Source organism: Nymphaea colorata, chromosome 5, assembly GCF_008831285.2.
Source record: "Nymphaea colorata isolate Beijing-Zhang1983 chromosome 5, ASM883128v2, whole genome shotgun sequence".
Taxonomy (NCBI): domain Eukaryota; kingdom Viridiplantae; phylum Streptophyta; class Magnoliopsida; order Nymphaeales; family Nymphaeaceae; genus Nymphaea; species Nymphaea colorata.
The window spans coordinates 17,871,558-17,893,566 of NC_045142.1; the positions used below are offsets into that span (position 1 = coordinate 17,871,558).

At 37.7% G+C, this 22,009-nt stretch overlaps 1 protein-coding gene across 1 annotated transcript; it reads left to right on the forward strand.

The window, feature by feature from the left end:
• The first annotated feature begins 11,419 nt into the window (after positions 1 to 11,419).
• Positions 11,420 to 16,964, forward strand: LOC116254300 (UDP-glucuronic acid decarboxylase 2). Its single transcript, XM_031629610.2, has 7 exons — positions 11,420 to 12,232; positions 13,313 to 13,460; positions 14,428 to 14,507; positions 14,915 to 14,998; positions 15,137 to 15,211; positions 15,455 to 15,547; positions 16,439 to 16,964. Exons 1-7 carry the CDS (start codon positions 11,591 to 11,593, stop codon positions 16,649 to 16,651), a joined length of 1,335 nt encoding a protein of 444 aa, XP_031485470.1. The 5' UTR covers positions 11,420 to 11,590; the 3' UTR covers positions 16,652 to 16,964.
• Positions 16,965 to 22,009: the final 5,045 nt, after the last annotated feature.

Genomic DNA, 22,009 nt, shown 5'->3' on the forward strand with positions numbered 1-22,009 from the left:
TTTTCATGTTAAATTTGAGGTTCATGTGACCGATTATTCTTTGCCATTTCAAATCGGCTTTGATTCCAAAAGCTTGTGAAAAATGATTTGACCTTCTAAGGTGGTAAACGCTTTGAATATGGGTCCAACAGTTTATATATATATATATATATATATATATATATATATATATATATATATATGAAACTTTATTAACAAAAGCGATGGGTGACCTGAATCTGTCAGGTTGTAAGAAAAGGAGCTGGTGCATGAACTTTTAATTCATATATTGGGTTTCATTGGTTTTTTTTGAACCTTATAGTTTAGACTTAAGTTCGAGGTTAGATCTGAAACAAATCATTGAAATTTGGTTCCATCAATTACGGTGAGAAACTTAGCATGTACGTGCGTTTTATGTAAAAAATTGGTTTTCCGTACTGTTTTATGCTTGTAAGTATGTCAATTCTTCTATCATTTGAATGTATTTCTTGGAAGGCGCACATAGATGAATGTCCCAGTTTTGAGGGACCACGAAGCGTGGAATGCACAACTTTCTGGGCCATGATATCATGGTCCGTCCTTTACTGCTCCACGAGATGTTGGCTTCCTTAGTACAAAGCATTTAATACTATTTTTACTGAGCGAGAGAGAGGGAGGTGTCCTGTTCTACTGAGCTGGAGTTCCCCCCTTCTTTGTCTGATAAGCAAAGTGGGGTCAAAGGCAGGTCCCTACCAGGTTATGCCAACAGAGACACACTCAAGGTATTGAACTCTTTTTAACTTTCTTCAACTTCAAGACTTTGCAGTGAACCCCATAATCTTCAACTTGAAGGCATTTAAGTCCAACCACGCTGTTTGCTGGGCAGAATTCTCACAAGTGGTATCCTCCTCAATTAATAGAAAGTGGTTGGAACTGAGTGGCATGGTGCCCATTTCCTTCAAAGCCTTTAATTGGAATCTAAATGTAAGCCTCAAGTGGGGTGATGCACTGGGTGGTAACGCGGTCAATTTTCAAGGAGGTTTGTTTTACAAAAGGTACGAAACCTGTGGATGCTGTCACAACCCAATGCTCTATTCTTCGGGATTGTAAAATGTTCGAAAGGGGGAGGGGTCTATAGCCTCTCATCAGAGTGGTAGGAAAATGACCATTCACACCAGCTGTCAAATTAGTTGAGAGTCAGTGTCTTCGGCCCAGTACCGAAGCTACATATGGTTTGGTGTGGGTCAATGCCCACACCAGCATAAAAAATCTAATTGTGGTCTCATTTTGATGAAACTGGACCCATGTCCAGCCACATGTGATGCCCACATCAGACACGGGTCGGCGACTCAAATGCCTTTTAGTCAAAAAATCCTGGCTCCGCCATCGCCTAAGCTGATGGATACAATATCATTTGAACTGCATCTTGTAAGCAAGGCATTTCTTGTCTCCCAAAAGCTTTCCAAATGTCCCCATAGCCATTGCTTGGGCTTATTTTATTGCCCATTCAATGACATGCGTGTGGCAAATAGTAAAGGAACCATCCTGATCATCCTTTATTCTGAAAGTTTTGGCGAAGTTTCTATTCTTAAGGGCACCTTGGATCCTTTTTCTCTTTTTGTTTTTCTCTTTTAGAAAATTCAGGTTAGGAGTTAGGTAGATCTCACCTAAACAATGCCAAGAGATGCCTTGGGTGTTGAAATTTAGATGACTGCCTTCAAGTTGAAGGTTTTGGGCCAATCAGAAGTGGATTCTACATCAAGTTCATACTTAGCACAGGTATAACAATAGTATCTTTGAAATCTACTCTAGTAGCAGATGCTGTTGAATAACTAGTGCACAGTACAAATTTGCCAACAAGAGCTCCATCTAACTGACTAGAGGCTTGGGCTTCGGGTGAGCGAAAGGAATATCCTATGGCCCGAGTGAGACATGAAGCTCCCTCCTCACCCTTGGCCATGTCTTTTGCCCATAGTATCCAGAGTTGCTTCAATGCATATCAGCTGGTACATTGGTTCAGCCTTATTAGTTCACCAAACCTCCTCGGAGCAGGTAGAGGCTTTGACATAAAGATCCTAATGAAAAGAAACTCCCTGAATTTCAGGTGAGCGGGAAGCTTATTGCACCGTCTGAGTGAAAGTTGAAGCCTCCTCTCTTTTCCCATCCCCCTAAGGTGCGGGGCTGCTTTCGAAAGTCCCTGAGTTTCACATGGACCAAAATATTGGCATCATATGATTGGAGCAATTCGGTAAAAAGCAGCTTGAATCGGCTGATTCTATAATCAAAGCGGCGGCAAGTTGATTTGATTCATGGGCTGATACAATGGTCCCACACGTTAGCTATCTGCTTCTGATTGTTGAGCAACATTTATGTGTATTTTTCCATATTTCTTCAATTGACAGTGACAATATTTGTGGAATGATTGGTCTGATGAAAATTTCTATAATGAAAGGAAATGGGTACAATAATCAGCTCCATGTCTTCAATGGTAGCCCTTCAATTTTTTTTTTTTTTTTTCTTTTGTTACAGTATCTTGCGCTCAGGTAATCAATCATTATCAGTCAAAGAGAGGAACAGGTGCTTCATGTTTCTTCATGCCACCAAGAACCTACTTCTTGCAGAAGCATCTTATTTTTCATGTGATTCAAGGCATTAACCGATGCCCATGGAACGATTCCTTCTCTAGAAAGCCCAAAGACATATTCCAACAGTGTCTACTACTGAACCAAACATATCATCTTATGTCATACGGATTCTTAAAAAAAGGGTCAGCACTCGCGCTGATGCGATGCGGGTACGGGTGCAGATGCAAGTACAATTCCGACACACACCTCAACCGCACCGTCTATTACTCAAATTAACTATATATATATATATATATATATATTCACTATACCCTAAGTTTTTTGAGATGTGCCATATCAGCACCCGCACCATACACCAGCACCTCGCATCCATGTGATATAGCTGGCTTTCTCAAGATGATGAACCGGTAGATCGTTTAAAATATGAAAGGTGTTGGCGCTGAATATATTTCTTTAAACAAGAAATAAATACATTATGAATGAGCTCTCACTGACCCCAGCCTGCAGCACCAGCTCTGGTGAGAAAAAAAAGAAGAAGAAAAGACTAATTCATGATGTATTGTTGGGTGTTGACTCAAAATTAATATTCAAGGCTCTTGCCATTGGACGCGCTTGCATGAACAGCCAACCTCCATATCAGAAATTCGTGGCTTAGATCTGTAAATATACACTTTTACGTGAAGAATAAATGGAAAATCTTGTAGAATTAATGAACTTTCATATATTTAACTGTGTGACATTTGGATAATGAGCACCTCACATTAAGACACTAGCCATTTCCAATTCCGAGTTTTAGCTTAGGACACTTCAATCTCTTCCTTCTTCTTTCTTTCCTCAAGTCCCCACTTCCAACAAGAAAAAAAAAACGAATAACTAGTAACACATTTATTATAGCAATTGGGGCATAACTAAAATGTACAGTTGTATACATGTATATTTCCTCATGTTTGGGGAGCCTTTACTCTAACACCAACATTTAAGAATTTGAGAGCCACAAGTCTTTGGTCACTTTCAATATATATATATATTGGTGCATGACCAAGTGACGTAAAGAGGGGGGCCTCAACATTTGGTAAGAAACTTAACTAATCACCAAAAAATATTGAATTTGGTAGCAATAACATTTCAACAATCAAATAGAAACCACGTTGGATTTCTCAATTCTAATTGTTTATGCCAACTTATCATCTGCATATAAAAAATCAAGTTTGATCATGTTGTTCAAATTATTCCTGTGTGACGTTGGTGTTGGTGATATCCCAACATCCAATTAACATATTTACAAGGGTACCTTGTCCAGTATACTTTCAAATCAAGTGCATTGGAAGCATACGAGTGAAGTTCTTGTAGTGGTTGTAAGGGAGAGAAAGACAAAGGGAGGTGTGGGAGAACCATATTCAAATCTTATTCAATGTTTATGTCATTCAAATTGCAGGTCTTAGTGTGTGTTTGAGTATCGGTTCTGTTTCCTTCATGGGTAATTTTTGTTTTGGAGCTTATATTTTCCACTATTCTACTAAAGGAACCCCTTTTTTGCAATTTTCGAAAAAACGTTGCCCTGTTCATGAAAACTATCAAACAAAAAATTTTCCAATGTCACCCTTTCCTTTAATTTAAATTTTTATCGCTTTAGTTATCATTTTTGTACTGTTTAGGGATTGTTTGGCAGCAATACTATCGTCCCATGAATCTGTCCATACTCATAGAAAATTAAATCTAATGTTCTATGAATCCAGTTCAATCTTTCAGCAGCAAATATTCATTCCAAATTCATAGTTAGTAGTTTTCATGTTTGATTTATACTACATTGTTCCCTTTTAAATATTGTACGGGGCAGAAGAAAGGAGAATATTTCGACGTGTATGCGTGGAAGATTTCCCTGCCACGTACCATGCCAATGCTGGAATAGGACAAGTAAAGAGTCCCAGCTCTTATTTAACTTGACGTTTAGCAGTGGGGCCAAGCCAAACACAACCAAAAAGTCCGGGAAAAGTTTTCCTCAATGTTCGTTGCTTTTTCTTTTAGAATTTTTTTGTCCCTGGTACCAATTCTCGTCCGCTCAAGGCATACAGATTGAGGGCGGATAGATTGAAGGGTGACTGAAAATCCAATCATCAATTTGAATTTCATGGATGCACAATACTATAAGTGTACTGTTTTCTATGGAAACAAACTTTTTGAGAAAAAAAATCAAAGGAGTCATTGGATATGCAAACACATTGACTTCGGGTCCGATACAATGATCCTTGGCACGTTAATTATGTATTTATTATATAATGGATGTGATTTTTAACTAGGAATTCCAATCAAAGCGGTTCATTTAGTACTGTGGAATGAGCTCATGAATATAATATGGATCCTTTTTTTAATTGGATTCCCACCAGACCTAACCCAAGAGGGTTGGTGGGTCGGTTATTGGGCGGATCTAACTACTCGCATTTTTGGGACAACTCTTTTAAAGTTGATACAGCCATACGACCGACCAAAAGGTTCCATTTTCTAAGAAAAAATTTTACCACTACCAAACATGGCGGTTGAAATTACATGATTTAAGAGTTATACACCTCAGGACTGCAAATAGTGGCAGGTGAGGCCGACAACCAAATTGATGAATGCCAATGCTCTGGATTGTGGGTCCACCCAAATCAAGCCGACCGCGGTACAAGAATGCTTTTTGTTGGCGTAGGGGTAGAGCTGCACAACGAGCCGAGCAAACTCGTGTTTCACTCAAGCTCGCTCAAAAAAACTGGTCTCTTGCTCGACTCATTTATAAATGAGTCGAGTTCGAGCTTACAAAGATACTCAAAACGATAAACGATACGAGTTCGAATTTCAAAAACTCAACTTGTTTATACTCAACTCGACTCTCAACCGGTATTGTATATAATATTGCCAAAACCGGTTCACTAGTTTTGACTTTTAAAGTAAAAATAAATTTTCACACGTTACACAAGTTAAACGAGTTGATGCTTTCACGAGTTAACGCCTAAACAAGTTAAATGTGTTAAACTAGTCAAGTTCAAGTTTGATTTTATGTAGTCGAGTCGAGTTTGCTACAAAAAGTTTAACTTGAGTTTGAGTTGAGCTCGAGCTCTAGTTTTTTGAGCCGAATTGAGGCTCAAGCTCGACTGGTGTGCAGTCTTGAAGGGAGGGGAGGAAGGAAGGGGGGGTCGTTCCGGCTCTCATCTGGCGGTAGGGCTGCGCACGATCCGAGTCGAGCTCGAGCTTGCCCAGCTCGAGCTCGACTCGACTCAACGAGCTCGAGCTCGAACTCGACTCGAGCTACCTAACACAAGCTCGAGCTCGACTCGATTAAATAAAGTCGAGCTCGAGCTCGACTCGATTAACTCGATTAGCTCGTCTAAATAAAATATGATACTTCTTTTTAAAAATATGATCCTTCTTTTTAAAATATCTAGTAAATTTCATGACGTGGGATGAAATTTGTTTACTCGTCGAGTATAAACGAGTCGAGTCGGGTATAAACGAGTCGAGTTCTTAAAACTCGAACTCGACTCGTTTACTCATTCGAGTTTCATTGTAAGCTCGAACTCGACTCGTTTATAAACGAGTCGAGCTCGAGCCGAGTTTAACCGGGCGAGTTCGAGTCGAGCCCGAGCTGGCTCGGGCTCGTTGTGCAGCCCTATCTGGAGGTGGTTTCTCACCTCCTTCCGCCCATAGAATATTTAATCTTGGCAAACCATTTTGAAAAGAAAAAAAAAAATATTTGGGTTCACTTAAGAAGCTTCCTGGGTTATGTTAGTTGGACTTGAAACATCATAATATTTTATACCCTTTTCCATCTTTTCAAAAGGCTGGTGGTGTGGTATACACGTGCCAATAAAATAGTCATTGGCGTTAAGACCGTGAGAAACCAAAATGAAATTAGGCCGCCATGTCGGTTCACACATAAGGGGTACCAGGTTCGAATTCCGTGGTCGTCGATGCTATGCTATGCAAGCGCGAAACCTAATTTCAGGAAAGTAGTTTCATCATTTGTAGAGTTATGAACTGAACATATGATCTCCTATGGTTTCATATTTTTGAAAAGTGTGAAACTTTAGGTATATTTTTTATCACCATAATAATTTGTAAGAATCTCTTAAAGCTTTGGCAGGTGATAGATTCTTCAAAGAAGATACCAAATATACAAACTCAAGTTGAGGTCATACATTTTAATGAATCATAGTCATATTTTTTTTTTTACAAATATATTATTGCAAAAAAAAAAAAAAAAATCAAACAATGTCCGCGAGATCCAAATCTTAAAACCCTTGAATGAGAAGTGCAAGTCCAAACGACGAGCTTTAAGTTGAAGATTGAAGGAGTTTCAGCCACCGCTGGGATCCAACCGTCCATTCAAGGAGTGCTTGACACGAATCTGCCTGCTTCTTTCGTCCGTCAATATCGGCTGCCCGGAGATTTTGACGAGTTCCAACCTCAAATGGGCAAAGGCCAGTGCCGTCTTTACCACCATTTCTTTCTCTTTCTATCTCTTCAACCTTTCTTTCGTAAGAAGGTTGGATTGCCCATTGAGCACGAGTTCGACTTCAAACAATAAAATAAAATCATTTAGTCAAATGAGTAATAAGAACCCTCTAATTCATGAGGATAGACGATTAAAAGAAAATCACGAAAAAAGGCATTTTCATCATTGGATATTGGTTTATACTTTTTTTTTTTTCCCTTTCAAACCATTTATATATATATATAACAACCTGTGGAATCGGGTGGAATCTGCGGGGTTGACCAATTCAATTCAATTCAAATAAGTGTGCTTATTTATAATGGTCCCTTCCCACAAAAAATGGCATGTTAGTTTCATTGTCATATCACCAGATCTGCATTTATGCTTGCTCACGTTCACAACTTGTAGTCACGACCCGTTCAAACTTCACCTTTTCCCGGGGTTTTTAAGCATGATAAGTAAGGTATCAGGATATATAACAACTAGATTAGTCTGAACAGTTGTAGAAAGAAAAAAAAAAGGAAAAAATGAGAAAAAAATTAAAAAACTAATATAAATATAAATAAATATATATATAAGAAATTGACAAAATGTTAGTAGATGACAAAATGTTTAACCACTGTCACTAAAACCACCATATTTTATGGTAGAACAATGGATTATGGTGTTTTCAATGAGACTTCATAATATATTTGAGGGCAGACTTTTAATATTCAGTTTATTTCAATATATATATAGGAAGAGAGAGAGAGAGAGAGTAAATGGTCACTCTAACTGACCAGAGTCACCAATGTCATGCATGACAAACACTATGTGCTCAATTGCTGAGAAAGAGAAAAACATGTCTCTGCTTTTCCTTCAACATGACATTTGGAATTTATAAAGAATTCTAGGTGCCAAATCTGGATCAGGTCCAGATCTGGGTTCGACAAAGCGCAGCTTCGAAATCATGCTGCCCCCAGCAGTAAGGATCCAATCCATTTGCCTGCCAATTAAAAAACAAAAAAAAGGTTTAAAAATAATTGAAAAAAGAAAAGTGATGGTAAGTTATTGGTCACAATCAGATAAAAGTGATGAACTCATGGCTTCAATCATAATCCACTGATGCTGTAAGCTCACTCTACCGACCGAAGCATCCCAAAACAAGAGTTTATTCCATTAAAATAAAACTGGCATTTCCAAACGAATGCTTGATATTTCAAAAGGCCTCTCGCACTCAACAAATTACATGTAACTCACTGAATGAGTTTGCAAAAGCAATTTACGAATAAAAGATGTTAAAGCATGCTTAAATGACTATTTTTCACATATCCAACTGTATCTCCTTATGTTTCTATTTTATGAGCGTAAAGATTGAATTCTAATATTTTAAATTGATTTAAAAAATGGAAATTTCGAAAAAACATAAAAACTGTTCTGTGTCTCCCCTGTATTGTATCGGTGCTTTAATGAAAATTTTTTGGCTTCACGAAAATACTGATAACATTTGGTACCACAAGATTTAACTCATATCCTCTCTTATGCCCTTGTAATTAAGCAAAAGGTGAGGCATACATTAGAATAAACAAAAAATACGAGACCTGTCTGGCATTATCACTAATTCAAAGGTCATCAAATGACAAATTCTGAAAAACAATTTCGTTCCCCCATGTGACGCGAAGAGTAGAATATTTGGGTCCAACGGCGAATCTTAAGCATAGTGACTCATAATTAGATTAAATCTTGAATTAAAAAAAAAATGCCCTCACGTTTTTACATTTATTAATAAAATATTGAAATGATTTTACTTATTGCGGTACTCGGAGCGGGACATTACACTTTCTTTTAGTCTCAAGGTTTGTCATGTGCTGAGGAGTATGGCCGGAGAAGGTAGCGCAGAAAAAAAAAAAGTTACATGTATATTTTTAAAAACTTTATTTGTTTTATATAAAAATTTTAAAAAATGATATTTTAGTTCCTGTCAAAATTTAAAAACTTTAATTTGGTTTCTTTAATGAGATGAGGCTCTTCCCAAGAACGGAAATTGAGATTCTTTTTTTCAAATTCACTTGTCTTTTTTTTCATTATTTACCAATCACTAATATCGAATTACTTTCTAAAATCCAACAAGATTTTTGAATCTCAATTCATTAATACTGGAAGCACTGGATCCAGATCCTTTGCTTGTGAGGCACGAAGCAGCTCGCGTGAATGAACACACCAAAGTTTACGTCTAAAAACAAGGGGTCTATTTTCACATCATGTAGTAAAGAGAATGTAATTAAAGTATATTGCATTATAAACGATACGCCATGCAACAAGAATTTTGCTTGCAAAGTTTATATAATATGTGGGAGAAATTGCATTAAATACGATACACCATGCATTAAATATCAGACATAATATGTGGGAGAAATTGGAATCAGCCTGCCAATGGAATTGGGTAAGTTTACGATAGAATTACTGTATCACTATACCCTATTTTTAGGGCTATGTTATAGTTGAAACACTATGTGTATGTTTCCTAAATCTATCTTAAAGTTGTGGATATATTTATAAAATTAGGTATTCATGAATCTATCCTAATCTTTGAAGCACCTTATAAGTGTTTCATTTACCAAATGATTATATATTCATGAAATTAGGTACAAATGAATCTACCTCAATATTTGGAGCCGCTTATCTATCAGTATATGACTTTGATATTCAGAAAATAAACCACATATTGATTTCCATATTTTAATATATATATATACCAGTTTATTTGAATATAAGAAAATAATTTAATATCAACAATATTTGGATCGATCGAACCTGGCCAAGCCAGAACCTGAGCCAGTTAGACCGGCCCAGATGCACCCCTTTTGGGCAGAAAAATATCGGGGCACGGATCATTTGGACCCTCCTTACCTGAACTTGACGTCCTTCCGAGCCATTAAACTTTTTTCCTAATTACAGTCCAGGTCTTAAATTTGATTTTAAATGCTAAAAACTATAATGGTAACCACCAAGTCCCTCTGCCACCATCCCTTTATTATTGTTTCCAAGTAAACAGTAACTTAGCAGTGGGCCATATTTGTAGCTGTCTAGGAAAATCAAGTGGGTGTACTGCCATTAATTAATAAGAAAAGTCTACGGGGCATTTCAGAATTTGTAATAAATGCTTGGTGCATTGATAATGAGATTATAAAGGATTGAATTAAAGCCAGGTTCAGAGTTATTAATATCGGTGCATGTAGGCTTAACCGAATGAAACAAAATGAAAGCGAAATGGTGTCATTAAAAATGTCACATATTTCTTATCGGTCAAATCACTCTACCTATATTAGTAAATAAATAATAAAATACATTTTTAAAATTTATTTTAAGCACATGTTGATACAAGTTATTATTCACCAAACTTTTTTTGGGTTGCTTCGAGGGACATATCATAATTGGTCGAACAAGTGTTCCGGTAACAGTTTCTATAAGTCATTCGATGTTAGGTATTTAGGGCGAAACATGAAGTTAACACGAACCAAACATCCAGGCAAACCAGCGAGGTTCTTGGTAGCTCGTGTTCTCGCAGATATTTATGTGATTGGCCTTCATAAAATCAACTGTTTTTTTTATATGTAATGTTTAAAAATAAATAAATAAATAAATGACATTTTTGAAATAAAAAATACTATAAATTATTGAAAAAGTGTTGCAATTCGACTGATCTTTTGTATCTTTGGCCTTTGATTATGATATCAACCAGTGGGAGAAGTTCAATTATATGGTAAAAGTTGACAAAAGTCTTGCACCAAATTTGGCTCATTTCGACCTTTTGCTGCTAATTGCTTGGAAAAAGAACACTTGAAACAGACTGATTCTTTGTATCTTTTCGAAAAATGATTCTCTTTTGATTATGATATGAGCGATTTGAGTTCGTATTATAAGAAATGGCGAAAAACGTACGCCAAATTGGACTGTGAATCACGTAAAGAGAGAAGCAGCTTTTGATTTTGATTAGGAACCTAAATTTAACTACAACCTTATCGTTTGTAAAGAACATATTATAATCTATACTTATTTAAATAGGAACCGATGAAGCATACAAATAGTGATTGCAAGATCTCCATTTCAAATTTCATACGAAGAACCAGTGATCTTTAACGCCCTCAATTAATTTAAGTATGTAAACAATGCCCATAATAAATGATAAATAAAAATCTTTTACGAAAAGGAGAGAGAAATAATAAAGAAATATCTTTTAAGCAGAGAGAAAAAAAGAGGGGGAGACAGAGACAAAGAAAATAATATATAAGTCTTTAAAAAAAATAATATACAAGTCTTTAAAAATTTTTGAGAAAGAAAAAAGATTAGGGAGAAAAGAAATTATAATTAAAATCAGAGAGAAAAAGGGGGGAGAGAGAGGGAAGGATGAGTCGAATGCCAGACAGACCGCCATGGGAGTGTGTATAAAAGGGAGAGAGAAGGAACCTGAAAAGTGCCCCAAAAACGTGACCTCAACCTTCTTCCCTGCAGACAAGAAGAAGAACTCGGAAGAGAGAGACAGAGAGGGAGTCCGGTGCTTTTTCTAGGTTCTCTCTCCGGCGAGAGAATTCCCTCTCTGATGGCATCGGAGTTGATTTTCCGAGGCCACGACGAGGCCTCTCCCGTCGCAGACGGTTACTCCCCTAAGCTGGAGAAGCGGTGGCCGCCGATTCTCTTCCGCCCCTTCCACTACTTCCTCCGAGAGCAGCGCCCCCTCTTCGTTCTGGTCGGCATCGCCCTCGCCTCCCTCTTCTTCCTCCTCGGCGGACGCAACCATGTCTCGAGCGACCTCCGCCATCACCACCAACAACAGAAGTACTACCACCACGACCGCCAAACGCATGCGGTTGTGGCGACGGACCACCACCGGCTGGCTTACGACACGGCGGCGTTGCGGCGAGATCTGAGCGTGGCGTCGATCGGCGGGAAGATTCCTCTGGGGCTGAAGGCGAAGGGGAAGAGGATCGTGGTGACCGGAGGGGCCGGGTTCGTGGGGAGCCATCTGGTGGACAGATTGATCGAGAGAGGGGACAGCGTCATCGTGGTGGACAATTTCTTCACCGGAAGGAAGGAGAACGTCATGCACCACATGGGGAACCCGAGGTTCGAGCTCATCCGCCATGACGTCGTCGAGCCGATCCTTCTGGAGGTCGACCAGATCTACCACCTCGCCTGCCCTGCCTCCCCTGTACACTACAAATTCAACCCCGTCAAGACCATCATATCCTTTTTCATCTGATTCCTTTTTTTGATTCCGCTCTTCTCCTTTTTATTCGTTTGTGTGATATGTTTTGGTTTCAGAGTTTTTGGCCCCCTTTTGATTCCTGCATGTTGGTGGATTCAATCGCTTGTTATGTCGGTTTCTCATTTCTTCTCTTTTTTTGCTCGGGATTCCTTGAGCGGTATGCGACTACCTTGTGTTTTTGGGGTTTCGTCTTCATTTTCTAGTCTCCATTCCCATTTTTTTTGACAAGATATGTTGGTGGTAGTCTCCATTTCCATCAAAAGATTTGTACTTTTGGTTTCTTTTTTGGTTTTGGGTCTTCTTTAGGTTTTCTGGAACTCTGTCTCTGTCTCTCTCTCTCAACTCACAGTTATTTTTGTTTGCTCTTCCTTCTTTCCCCTGTTTCTGGGTAGTGGTTCTGATTATTGTTGTCTTTTCGTACTTCTCATTTCTTTTCTTATTAGTATTGAGGCCATTTATGTGCTGTTTGTTGGGCATATATTCTTTGAAAGTTTTCTCTCCTTTTTCAAGGAAGTTAAATGGTGTGAATGAGACTGGTAGAATTCTATGTTCTTCATGGCGTTCTTTTGCCCTGCAAAATTTTTTTAGTTCCCAGGTTTTTTGAAAGTTCAAACCCTCCTGAATTTGGTTCCCCTTTTCCGGGCTCCATGTTAGCTTCTGATACTTTCCAAAGAATAAAGAGACTCGTGACGGCAGTTCTTGTTGGTAGATGTTAACCTTTTCTTCTCTTCATCTCTGGACAAAAGAGATTACGTTTACAACGATATGAGACAGGGCTTTAAAGTTTGAACTGTTCACAAAGAAACGCATTCTCCGACTCCCGTTTCGAAATTCGTATCTCTCTCTCTCTCTCTCTCTCTCTCCACCTCCCTTCCTCCTTCCCTCCCTCCCCATCTTCGGCGTGACTTCAGGATCGTTTTTGTTCTTTTCCGCCGCTCCCTTTTTCCCACTCTCCTTTTTTCTTTCATTACTTTACACGTCTCTCTCTCTCTCTCTATCTGTGTGTGGAAGAATCAGAACATCAACAGTGTTTCTCCTTGACCAAATGGAATTCACAAGACGAACGTGGTGGGCACGCTCAACATGCTCGGTCTGGCCAAGAGGGTAGGCGCCAGGTTCCTGCTGACCAGCACCAGTGAGGTCTATGGCGATCCGCTCCAACACCCCCAGCAGGAATCCTACTGGGGCAATGTCAACCCCATCGGTCTCTCTCTCTCTCTCTCTCTCTCTCTCTTTATATATATATATATATATATTTATATATATATATATAGATATATTACTTGTTTGTATAGTACTCCCAATGTGGGGCCATTATAAGTTCTGCAGACCATAGGTAATAACACTTTTGCCCGAGTCCTCTTTATGTGTTTCTCCGTGTTTATTTACTATAGGAATGCACTGTGATCGGAGAAGAAACGTACTTTTACATTGACTAGTTTTTTGTAAAAAGCATTGAAGTATTTTTCGAAGACATTTGTTTTTCGTAAAAAGCTTTGAAGTATTTGTCGGATGCCATACATTTACTTTCTTCATTTCTGTCTAAAATGTTTGGATTTTCACCCCTAAGTTCTTGTTTGGTGCAAAAAGATTGAGTTTTCACTTACTCAGAAAACGAAGAAACTTCTCCTGCTAAATAATAGAGCATGGTAAACAGCAATATGAATGAAGGTAACATGTTTGTTACCCTCCAAGAATCCTGTATTCCAATATATGCTACAAGATTGACTTTTTAGAGAAATGTAATTTTTTGTGGTCCAAGAAACGTCTCCTGCTAAATAATAGAGCATGGTAAACATCAATATGAATGAAGTAACGTGTTTTTACCCTCCAATATCATCGCTGTATTCCAATATATGTTACAAGATTTATTTTTTATAGAAATGTAATTTTTTGTGGTCCAAGATTTAGGTTTTCATAAATGTTCATATGTAATGATTTTATGAATGTTTAAAAATAAATGGTCGGAAGTTTCGCAATCCATGTGAAACCTGATGGGTACATTCAAATATGTTTTTTATACTGATTTTAGGTGTTTTAAAAACTGAAGACAAAACAACTTTGAAAATATGACTCGAAAGCTGAGAACTTGGCAAATAAAAAAAAATTCTTGTACGTGGAAAGCTTAGTACTGGCTCTGAACCCATCGACTTCCTAATCCACTGACGCAGGCGTCCGGAGTTGTTACGACGAAGGGAAGCGTACTGCGGAGACGTTGACCATGGATTACCACAGAGGCGCCGGCGTTGAGGTCTGTTCTCCTCCTCTCTCTCTCTGTTCATATATGGTTCACTTAACCGTTGCACTTTTATCTTGGCTGTATGAGTACTATCAATTCTAAGCATACATGTGGACCGGTGCAAGATAATTGGAATTTTTAAAGATTTATAGTTTTAAAAATCGTAATATAAAATATGGTTATGATTTTTTTGTGAACTTTCGGAAATTATTGTTTTTAGTCTATTCGCCTCAAGGGCCTAGAAGTCTAAATTAATCATCTTGACGGAACTTGGCATATGAAGGTCTTCGGCGTTGACCAAATTTCCCTTCATGGATTTATGTAGACCCTTGTTTTCTGATAAGTTTTATAGGACTAGAAGAAAGTAAGCTTTGTCAGTTTCTGTGGTAACTAAAGGCAATACAGCGTGGTGGGTGCAGGTGAGAATTGCTCGGATCTTCAACACATACGGCCCAAGGATGTGCATCGATGATGGCCGCGTGGTCAGCAACTTCGTCGCCCAGGTTAGTTGGTCCGGTATGTTCGGTCAGGTCCCGACCCCACATATCACAGAGAGCATTGTTCGGGCCGTCCGGTCATTCTAAAGTGTCCAGCAGAGAGTGTTCGTCACTAAAAGTTATTCTCTTTCCTCTCCCTGGCAGGCCCTGAGGAAGGAGCCATTGACCGTTTACGGCGACGGCAAGCAGACAAGGAGCTTCCAGTACGTCTCTGATCTGGTAACAGCACAAGACCCTCTCTCCCCTTTGGTGCCCCCGGCTTCCCTTTCCTTTCTTCTTCCCTTTTTTCTTTATCTATTATTGTTGTCTTTTTCTTGATATTTTGATTTAGTCAATACTGATTGCTGGAGACACAGTACACACACACACACACACACATATATATATATATATATATATATGGAGACTTGATGGCAGATTGTGGTTACTGATGCCTTGTTTTTCTTCTCTGTGGGGGTGTAGGTGGAGGGTCTTATTAGGCTCATGGAAGGGGAGCATGTTGGTCCTTTCAATCTTGGAAATCCTGGAGAATTTACGATGCTCGAGCTCGCCAAGGTGTGTAACCATTTATTCATGTCACGTCTTCTGTTCTCATGTTCACAATAATCCCTTGACATTTCTCAGGACTTGCACGCTCCCACGCACGGGTCATTAATCACTTTTTTTGTCGAGCATGTGTTACTTTGGTACTTGCCCTATTGATTGAATAGCTTACCGGAAGTTATCTGTCCTCCTCCTCTGACAATAATTAGTGATTGGGTCATAGTATCGCATGTCTTCTTTAATCTTAGTTTTAATTACATAATGTTTAATTGTAGTGAACAGATCCGCTGTTGCCTCAACTGGGATGCCAGACTTGTTATTAGTCGTCATTTCCATTTCTAGTGTCAGCTATTTATTTTCATAGTTTTTAGATCGAGAGACTACTGCGCTGCAAATTTGCACGATGCTACCATCAAAGAAGCATCCGGTTTTGGCTATGTTTTCATACTTCTTAGCTTTGTGTATGGTACAATTTTTCTCAAGTATTTGTTAAAAGCGTGCCAAGTAATTTGTTCTATAATATCAAAGGTTTTCTTTGTCATTTTGGCTTCAAACTTGCCTCACAAGTGCAGAAACGTGGTCCTTTGGAAGTTAGCCACCATTTTATTATCCTCACCTTTATTTCAATTTTTATTACAAACTTGTTTTACTTTGTCAATGAACAAAGAATGAGCTGAAGCAGATGCTTTTCTGAGCCAACTGCTGCAATCTGGTTCATTAGTCTTGTTGGACCTTCCAAAATAAATTTTATAACTTCATGGCTACACTTAAGAACAGTAAACAATATATGTCAAACGTCTTTCTCAGTTTTCTCTGTTTTTTGTTGGTGTGTCTGGTGAAGAACTTTTAGATCGAGATTACATAATTATCTGTCAATCTCTTATAAAATTGGATTGGTTTCAGGTTGTTCAAGATACCATAGATCCGAATGCTAAGATTGCATTTAGGCCTAACACAGCAGACGATCCGCACAAGAGGAAGCCAGACATATCGAAGGCCAAAGAATTCCTTGGTTGGGAGCCCAAGGTTTCACTCAGGGAGGGCCTGCCACACATGGTTTCTGATTTCAGAAAGCGCATCTTTGGGGACCATTCTGAACAAGCTTCAACAGCGTAGATACGAAAGAGTCATCTTCCTCCTCCTTGATCAGTGGTAGATGGCCATATAGGTTTTTGAAAGGAGCCATGAAACTGCTCCAGGGAATATCCTGATTCATTCATGTTCATCCTTTTTCCCCCTCATCCTTCTTTTCACTTTTTTTTTTTTGTTGTGCTTTTACATCTTCACGTTCTATATATCAGTGCATTTCTTGCCAAAATTCGAGTCTTGTCACACAAAGGGAGGGAGAGAGATGGCGATGCTTGGTGAATACTGATATTCCAAGACAGTAGGTCGCTGTGATCTGCTGAAGCCATATTAAAGATTATGTAAAAGTCCATGGCTTGACTCACATATTGCTCAGCTCGCTTTATGAGGCAAGCTCGAGCTCAACTCGGTCAACCAAGTGTGAGCTTGAGCTCGACTCGAGCTCGACTGGTTTAAGTATGTTAGCAAATAATGATTCTCATTTCTTTAGGCTATGGGGGCAATTGAAAAAAAAAACAGCTACAAAATGATTTCACTGTTTTTCTCTAGAAAACAGTATGCGAAGAGGACCAATCTAAATTTCATTGTTTACAACAATCAATTATACATCGATTCATACAATGCGACATTGAAACAAAAAGGCTATTACATAATTTGCAACTCGCGGTTGGAGCCAAATAGAAAGAGGAGTATTATCACCTCCAATTTTTTCAAAAGACTATTTCATTTTACTTAAACAAGATTTTTAGTTATTTCAATTATTTTTTATAATGATTTGAATCTAATTTTGGACCCCGAGCCCAAGATCAGCTCAAAACAGACTTCTAAATTCACACTCAAATTCAAGTCTCGACCCTACATCAAGACAGACTTCTAAATTCACACTCAAATTCAAGTTTCAACCCTACATCAAGATAGACTTCTATATCCATACCCAAGTTCAATTCACGACCATTCGATCCAAAACGGATTTGTAAACCCATATCTGAGTCAAAATGTAAGATTTAAGTACAAAATCCAACTTTAAACCAAGCCTTGGATCTAAATCCAAGTTTAGTTCTAAAACACACACCTTGATTTGAAATACAAAGCCAAAGTCCGTAACTGAACCCCAAGATGGAAATTAAGTCCAAACTAGGAATACATTTCCATAAAGCCGTTTTGAAATCCAAATTAAATCCAAAACCAAAGTTTGGATCCAAATCAAGAATTTCAATTGAAAATCCAAAGTCGAGACCAAAATAACAACTTTCAGTACTATTGAGCTCCGCGCAACTATGCATAGTACTTCCCTTTGTTTTGTGTCTCAATCGTACGCCAAAAATATATTTAGCCCGAAATCACTCGCCTAATCTTTGATCTGAGCCTTGGGTGCCGACTAGAACGCGGGCAACCAAGTGAACCCAATTCGGATCTAAAATGTACCCAGAATAACTCAAAATGAAGTTGATCAAGTTTGTAACAAAAGACATTTTGTCCTTTAAAATATGTGTTTTAAAAAATGTTTTTTATGTGTGGGACCCTTTTCAGCTAAGGAGGCTAAAGCCACCCCTTATTGGGCCAAAACGAACTAAGGAAGCATTTCGCCCCCTCTACTTTGTGCCCACACGTTGCCAAGCGCATGGCCGCGCCAGGCATTGTTGACTGGCAGCACACACACGCACAGCTAATCACGGCTGCTCACAGCAGGGCGTGTGCACTGCGAGAGCTCCTTTTTTGGTTAAAAACCGCCCCCTTGGAGGTGGTTTTGGTCTGATGGGCATGCATTAGCCCTGCCTAGGCCGCCGAAGGGGAGTCAAATACCATTTGGTCAAGACATAAAAATGTTCTTAAGTAAAAAAAAAGAAAAAAAAAAATCAAATTATGAGTTTTAGCTCAAAAAATCCTTATAAATACCCCTCAAAATGTTCTCTTTTGGGTAGAGGCTAAGCATTGAGAAATCTCTAATGCTTTTTCATTTGAAGACTTGGAGTTTACATTAGTTCTCTTTCTCCATTTCTCTTATCTATCATCTTCTCTCCAACCTTGGGAGCAAGCTTCTCTAACTTCTACTTTTCAAGAAAGCATGACGAGGATTTTCGGAGAGATATCCTTAACACCTTGGAGTTTCAGGTGAAGAAGTTTTAGGATCATCCGAAGAGGGAAACTCATTTTTCTAAAATCATTATTATTAGAGGTATGTAATCACTATCTCAATCATTTTACTTTTCTTTCTTTTTTCTTTTCTCATATCCCTATGACTATACTAGATAACTCTTAAATTTCCTTTTTGTAATATAGAACTATTCTTAAGTGCACCAGAAGCATGAAAAGACGAAATTTCATTATAGGATTGAAATATGTTACTCTCTTTTCTTGAATGTGTGTTTTGTTTTGAGATGATTTTCATGCATAGTCGACTAATTTTGTTAAATATGCAAATGAACGGTAAGAATGAGTTTTTGGATTGAGATTTATTTGTTATTATATTGATTTTTGAGGTTTGGATTTGTCTAATCCGGAAAAACCTCTCATGAATGTGTACATGTTAAAATGTATTTTTATGACATTGTTACATTTAACATTTCTCTTAATCACCCGATTAGGCATTGCAATAAGAGCTTTTTTACGTTGTTTTTCATTTCATGTGTGTTTGATTTTCTTTTATATCCAATGGTAGGAGAAATAGATTTTCTTGTAATAAACAAACGATTATTGTTTTATGCCTCTATGAAAATACTTGGAATCATGTTTTCAAAAGTATCTCAAAAATAAGAACTATCTATGAATTTTTGGAGACTTAGCCTATACTCTTATATGAGTCTACCTTTCTTTCAGTCCTACATAAAAAAAAAATCGAAGTTGGATATGCTCTAAGTTACCTATTGATTTTAATTTTCATAATTGCATGTGCATATATACATGTTATATGTGTATACATGCACATGAACACATCTCTCTATCCTGATTTCTCTATGATTTAATATATTCCTTTATAAATTTTCATATATATATATATAGAAATAAGTATATATAAATTAAGATCTTCATTTTATAAATTTTCATACACATACTTTATACAAATATATATAGACACACATATAGATATCTGTCTCTCTCTTTAAAATTTTTCTTTCTTCATTTTCAAAATTTCTTTTTTTTTTCTCCTTATTCCTCTTGGCTTAAAATCTTTCTTTTTCATTCTTTTGAATATTTTTTTTTCCAAGATCTAAGATTTTAATTTCCATTTATTGACTTCACTAAGAACAAAACTCAAGTAATGATCCAATATTGAAATAATGTTTGACGCAACCCTATTTACTTTCAATTGTTTTCTTCTTCATGAGTATAATGATAGAGATATCCTTAAATGAATGATATGGTAAGAATAAATAATTTGTTTTCAATCATGTAGAACTAACACATTTATACATTCACATTCACTTGTGGAATTTTTGAATAATCACAAACACCTCTCTAAAAGAACTTAAGCAAGATAATATGAAACTCTAATTAGTAATAGCCGCATTAGAGAAAATTTTTAAATCTACTTAATTTTTTAAGAAAATATTATATCAATTTAAAAAGCAAAAATATTTAAAATACCCATCTTATCTTAAAAAAAAATTCAAGTGATATTTTGCAAAGATTTCTCGATTCAAAAATTTCTCAAAAAAAAAATGGTGTATACTTTCAAATGATCATTCAAAATTTTTTTATCCAAAAGTTTGAAATATCAAATCATCAACATTATTTCCTGGCACCACATTGCATTTAGAATGAATAAGATGTTTAAGTAAAAATGAAATACATCAAGAATAAGCATAGCCTTTGAATTGCTTACTCTCGGTAAAGGCATCAGGAATGGTCAATCCTCGTGTCGACAAGCATGTCCATTTTTCTCTTATTTCAAAAATAAAACTTTATAATTCTAAAATCAGTAAAAAACCAAAATAAATTTTGGGATGCAAAAGGAGGTGGGAGGAAGAAAAAGAAGTAGAATGTGTGTGTGTGTGTGTGTGAGGGAGAGAGAGAAAGAGAAATGACAAAATAAAAAGAGAAAAAGAGTCAGGAGAAACGAAAAAAAGATGAGTCAAGGAGAGTTTTAAAAGGGTCGAGCTCATGTAACTAGAACTCGACTGTTTATAACTCGAGATTTGACTCAATCTCTAACTCGACTCATTTAATAAACAAGTAGAGCTCGAGTTAAGCATATGCGAGCAAGTTTGAGTTGAGCCTGAGGTGGCTCACCTCATAGTACATTCCTATTAATTTCATGAACATCCTGATTGGGTTAGTACTTGAATTTGCGATCGGTGATAAAGCCGGGGTCGAGGATGTGTGTGGTTTGGCAGATGAGTGGATCTGCTCGGTCAAACATGCAACAGCTGCAAGATTAGGTAACCGTTAGCTGTGCCTCTATTATTGCTGCAAGCCTGCAACTATTTCAAGTCTTTGTCCACTTTGGGAGTGAAGGATGGTCCAGACATCTTCCATCAATCTAAAACAGTGGGGTCTTTCTCTCTCTCTCTCTCTCTCTAGTTAGTAGATCCATGTTCTTTCCCAAGCAATGGCTTCCATCTACTGTCATCTGCAGACTTTGCTCCCTGGTATGTGGGATATACTGTTGACAGCTAAAGAGACAAACTAGGCTGTCTAGCAGTAGTTGCAACTCTTCCATGGCTTCTGCAGTCTAGTGACAGAGCCAGTTATTTAAGCCAAGGGCGGCACTTAGCGCACTGGCTGGGTCTAGAGAGGTCATATCCCAGAGGGGCACATTCCCCATACCTTTGCCAACTGCATTATAGCAAGTAGGTTTATCCATGAAGTGGATTGGTCGTGCCTACACATATGTGTGCGAGTGTATTGAAAACAAAGAAACTTGTGTAAAATGAGGTTAGCTTAAGTTCCCGTTCTTACATACTAAACATATGAAGATTGCCTCATGAACACCATTAGACTTACTATTGTTGTTGTTGATGATGATGATGTCATAACACAACAAAGATATTACTATTATTGTTGTTTTGGTTAGGCTGATTAATTGGGTTTAGGCGGATTCCTACCAGATTATGCTAAGATGCAGATTGGTTACTTTGTGGAGTTTTTGTATCTCGATTCAAAGATCCTAAGACGAACTCTCACCAGGTATTAAGAGACCTTTGTCCATCTTTCAAAACCACAATCATGTGAAACAGAGGACAATCTTTAGCTACATACCCTTATATCTCATGTTTGATGAGAACCATCTAAGCCACTAATTTCAAAAAGATCAGATGATGGAGAGCAAGTTATACTTGTAAAATCCAAGTTGTTTTTTTCACAGATCGAAATACCTTTCAAAGGAAATGAGGTTTGGTTGTTTCCCTCTCTTTTTTTTTTCTTTCTCTTCCTATAAAGGGTATTTCA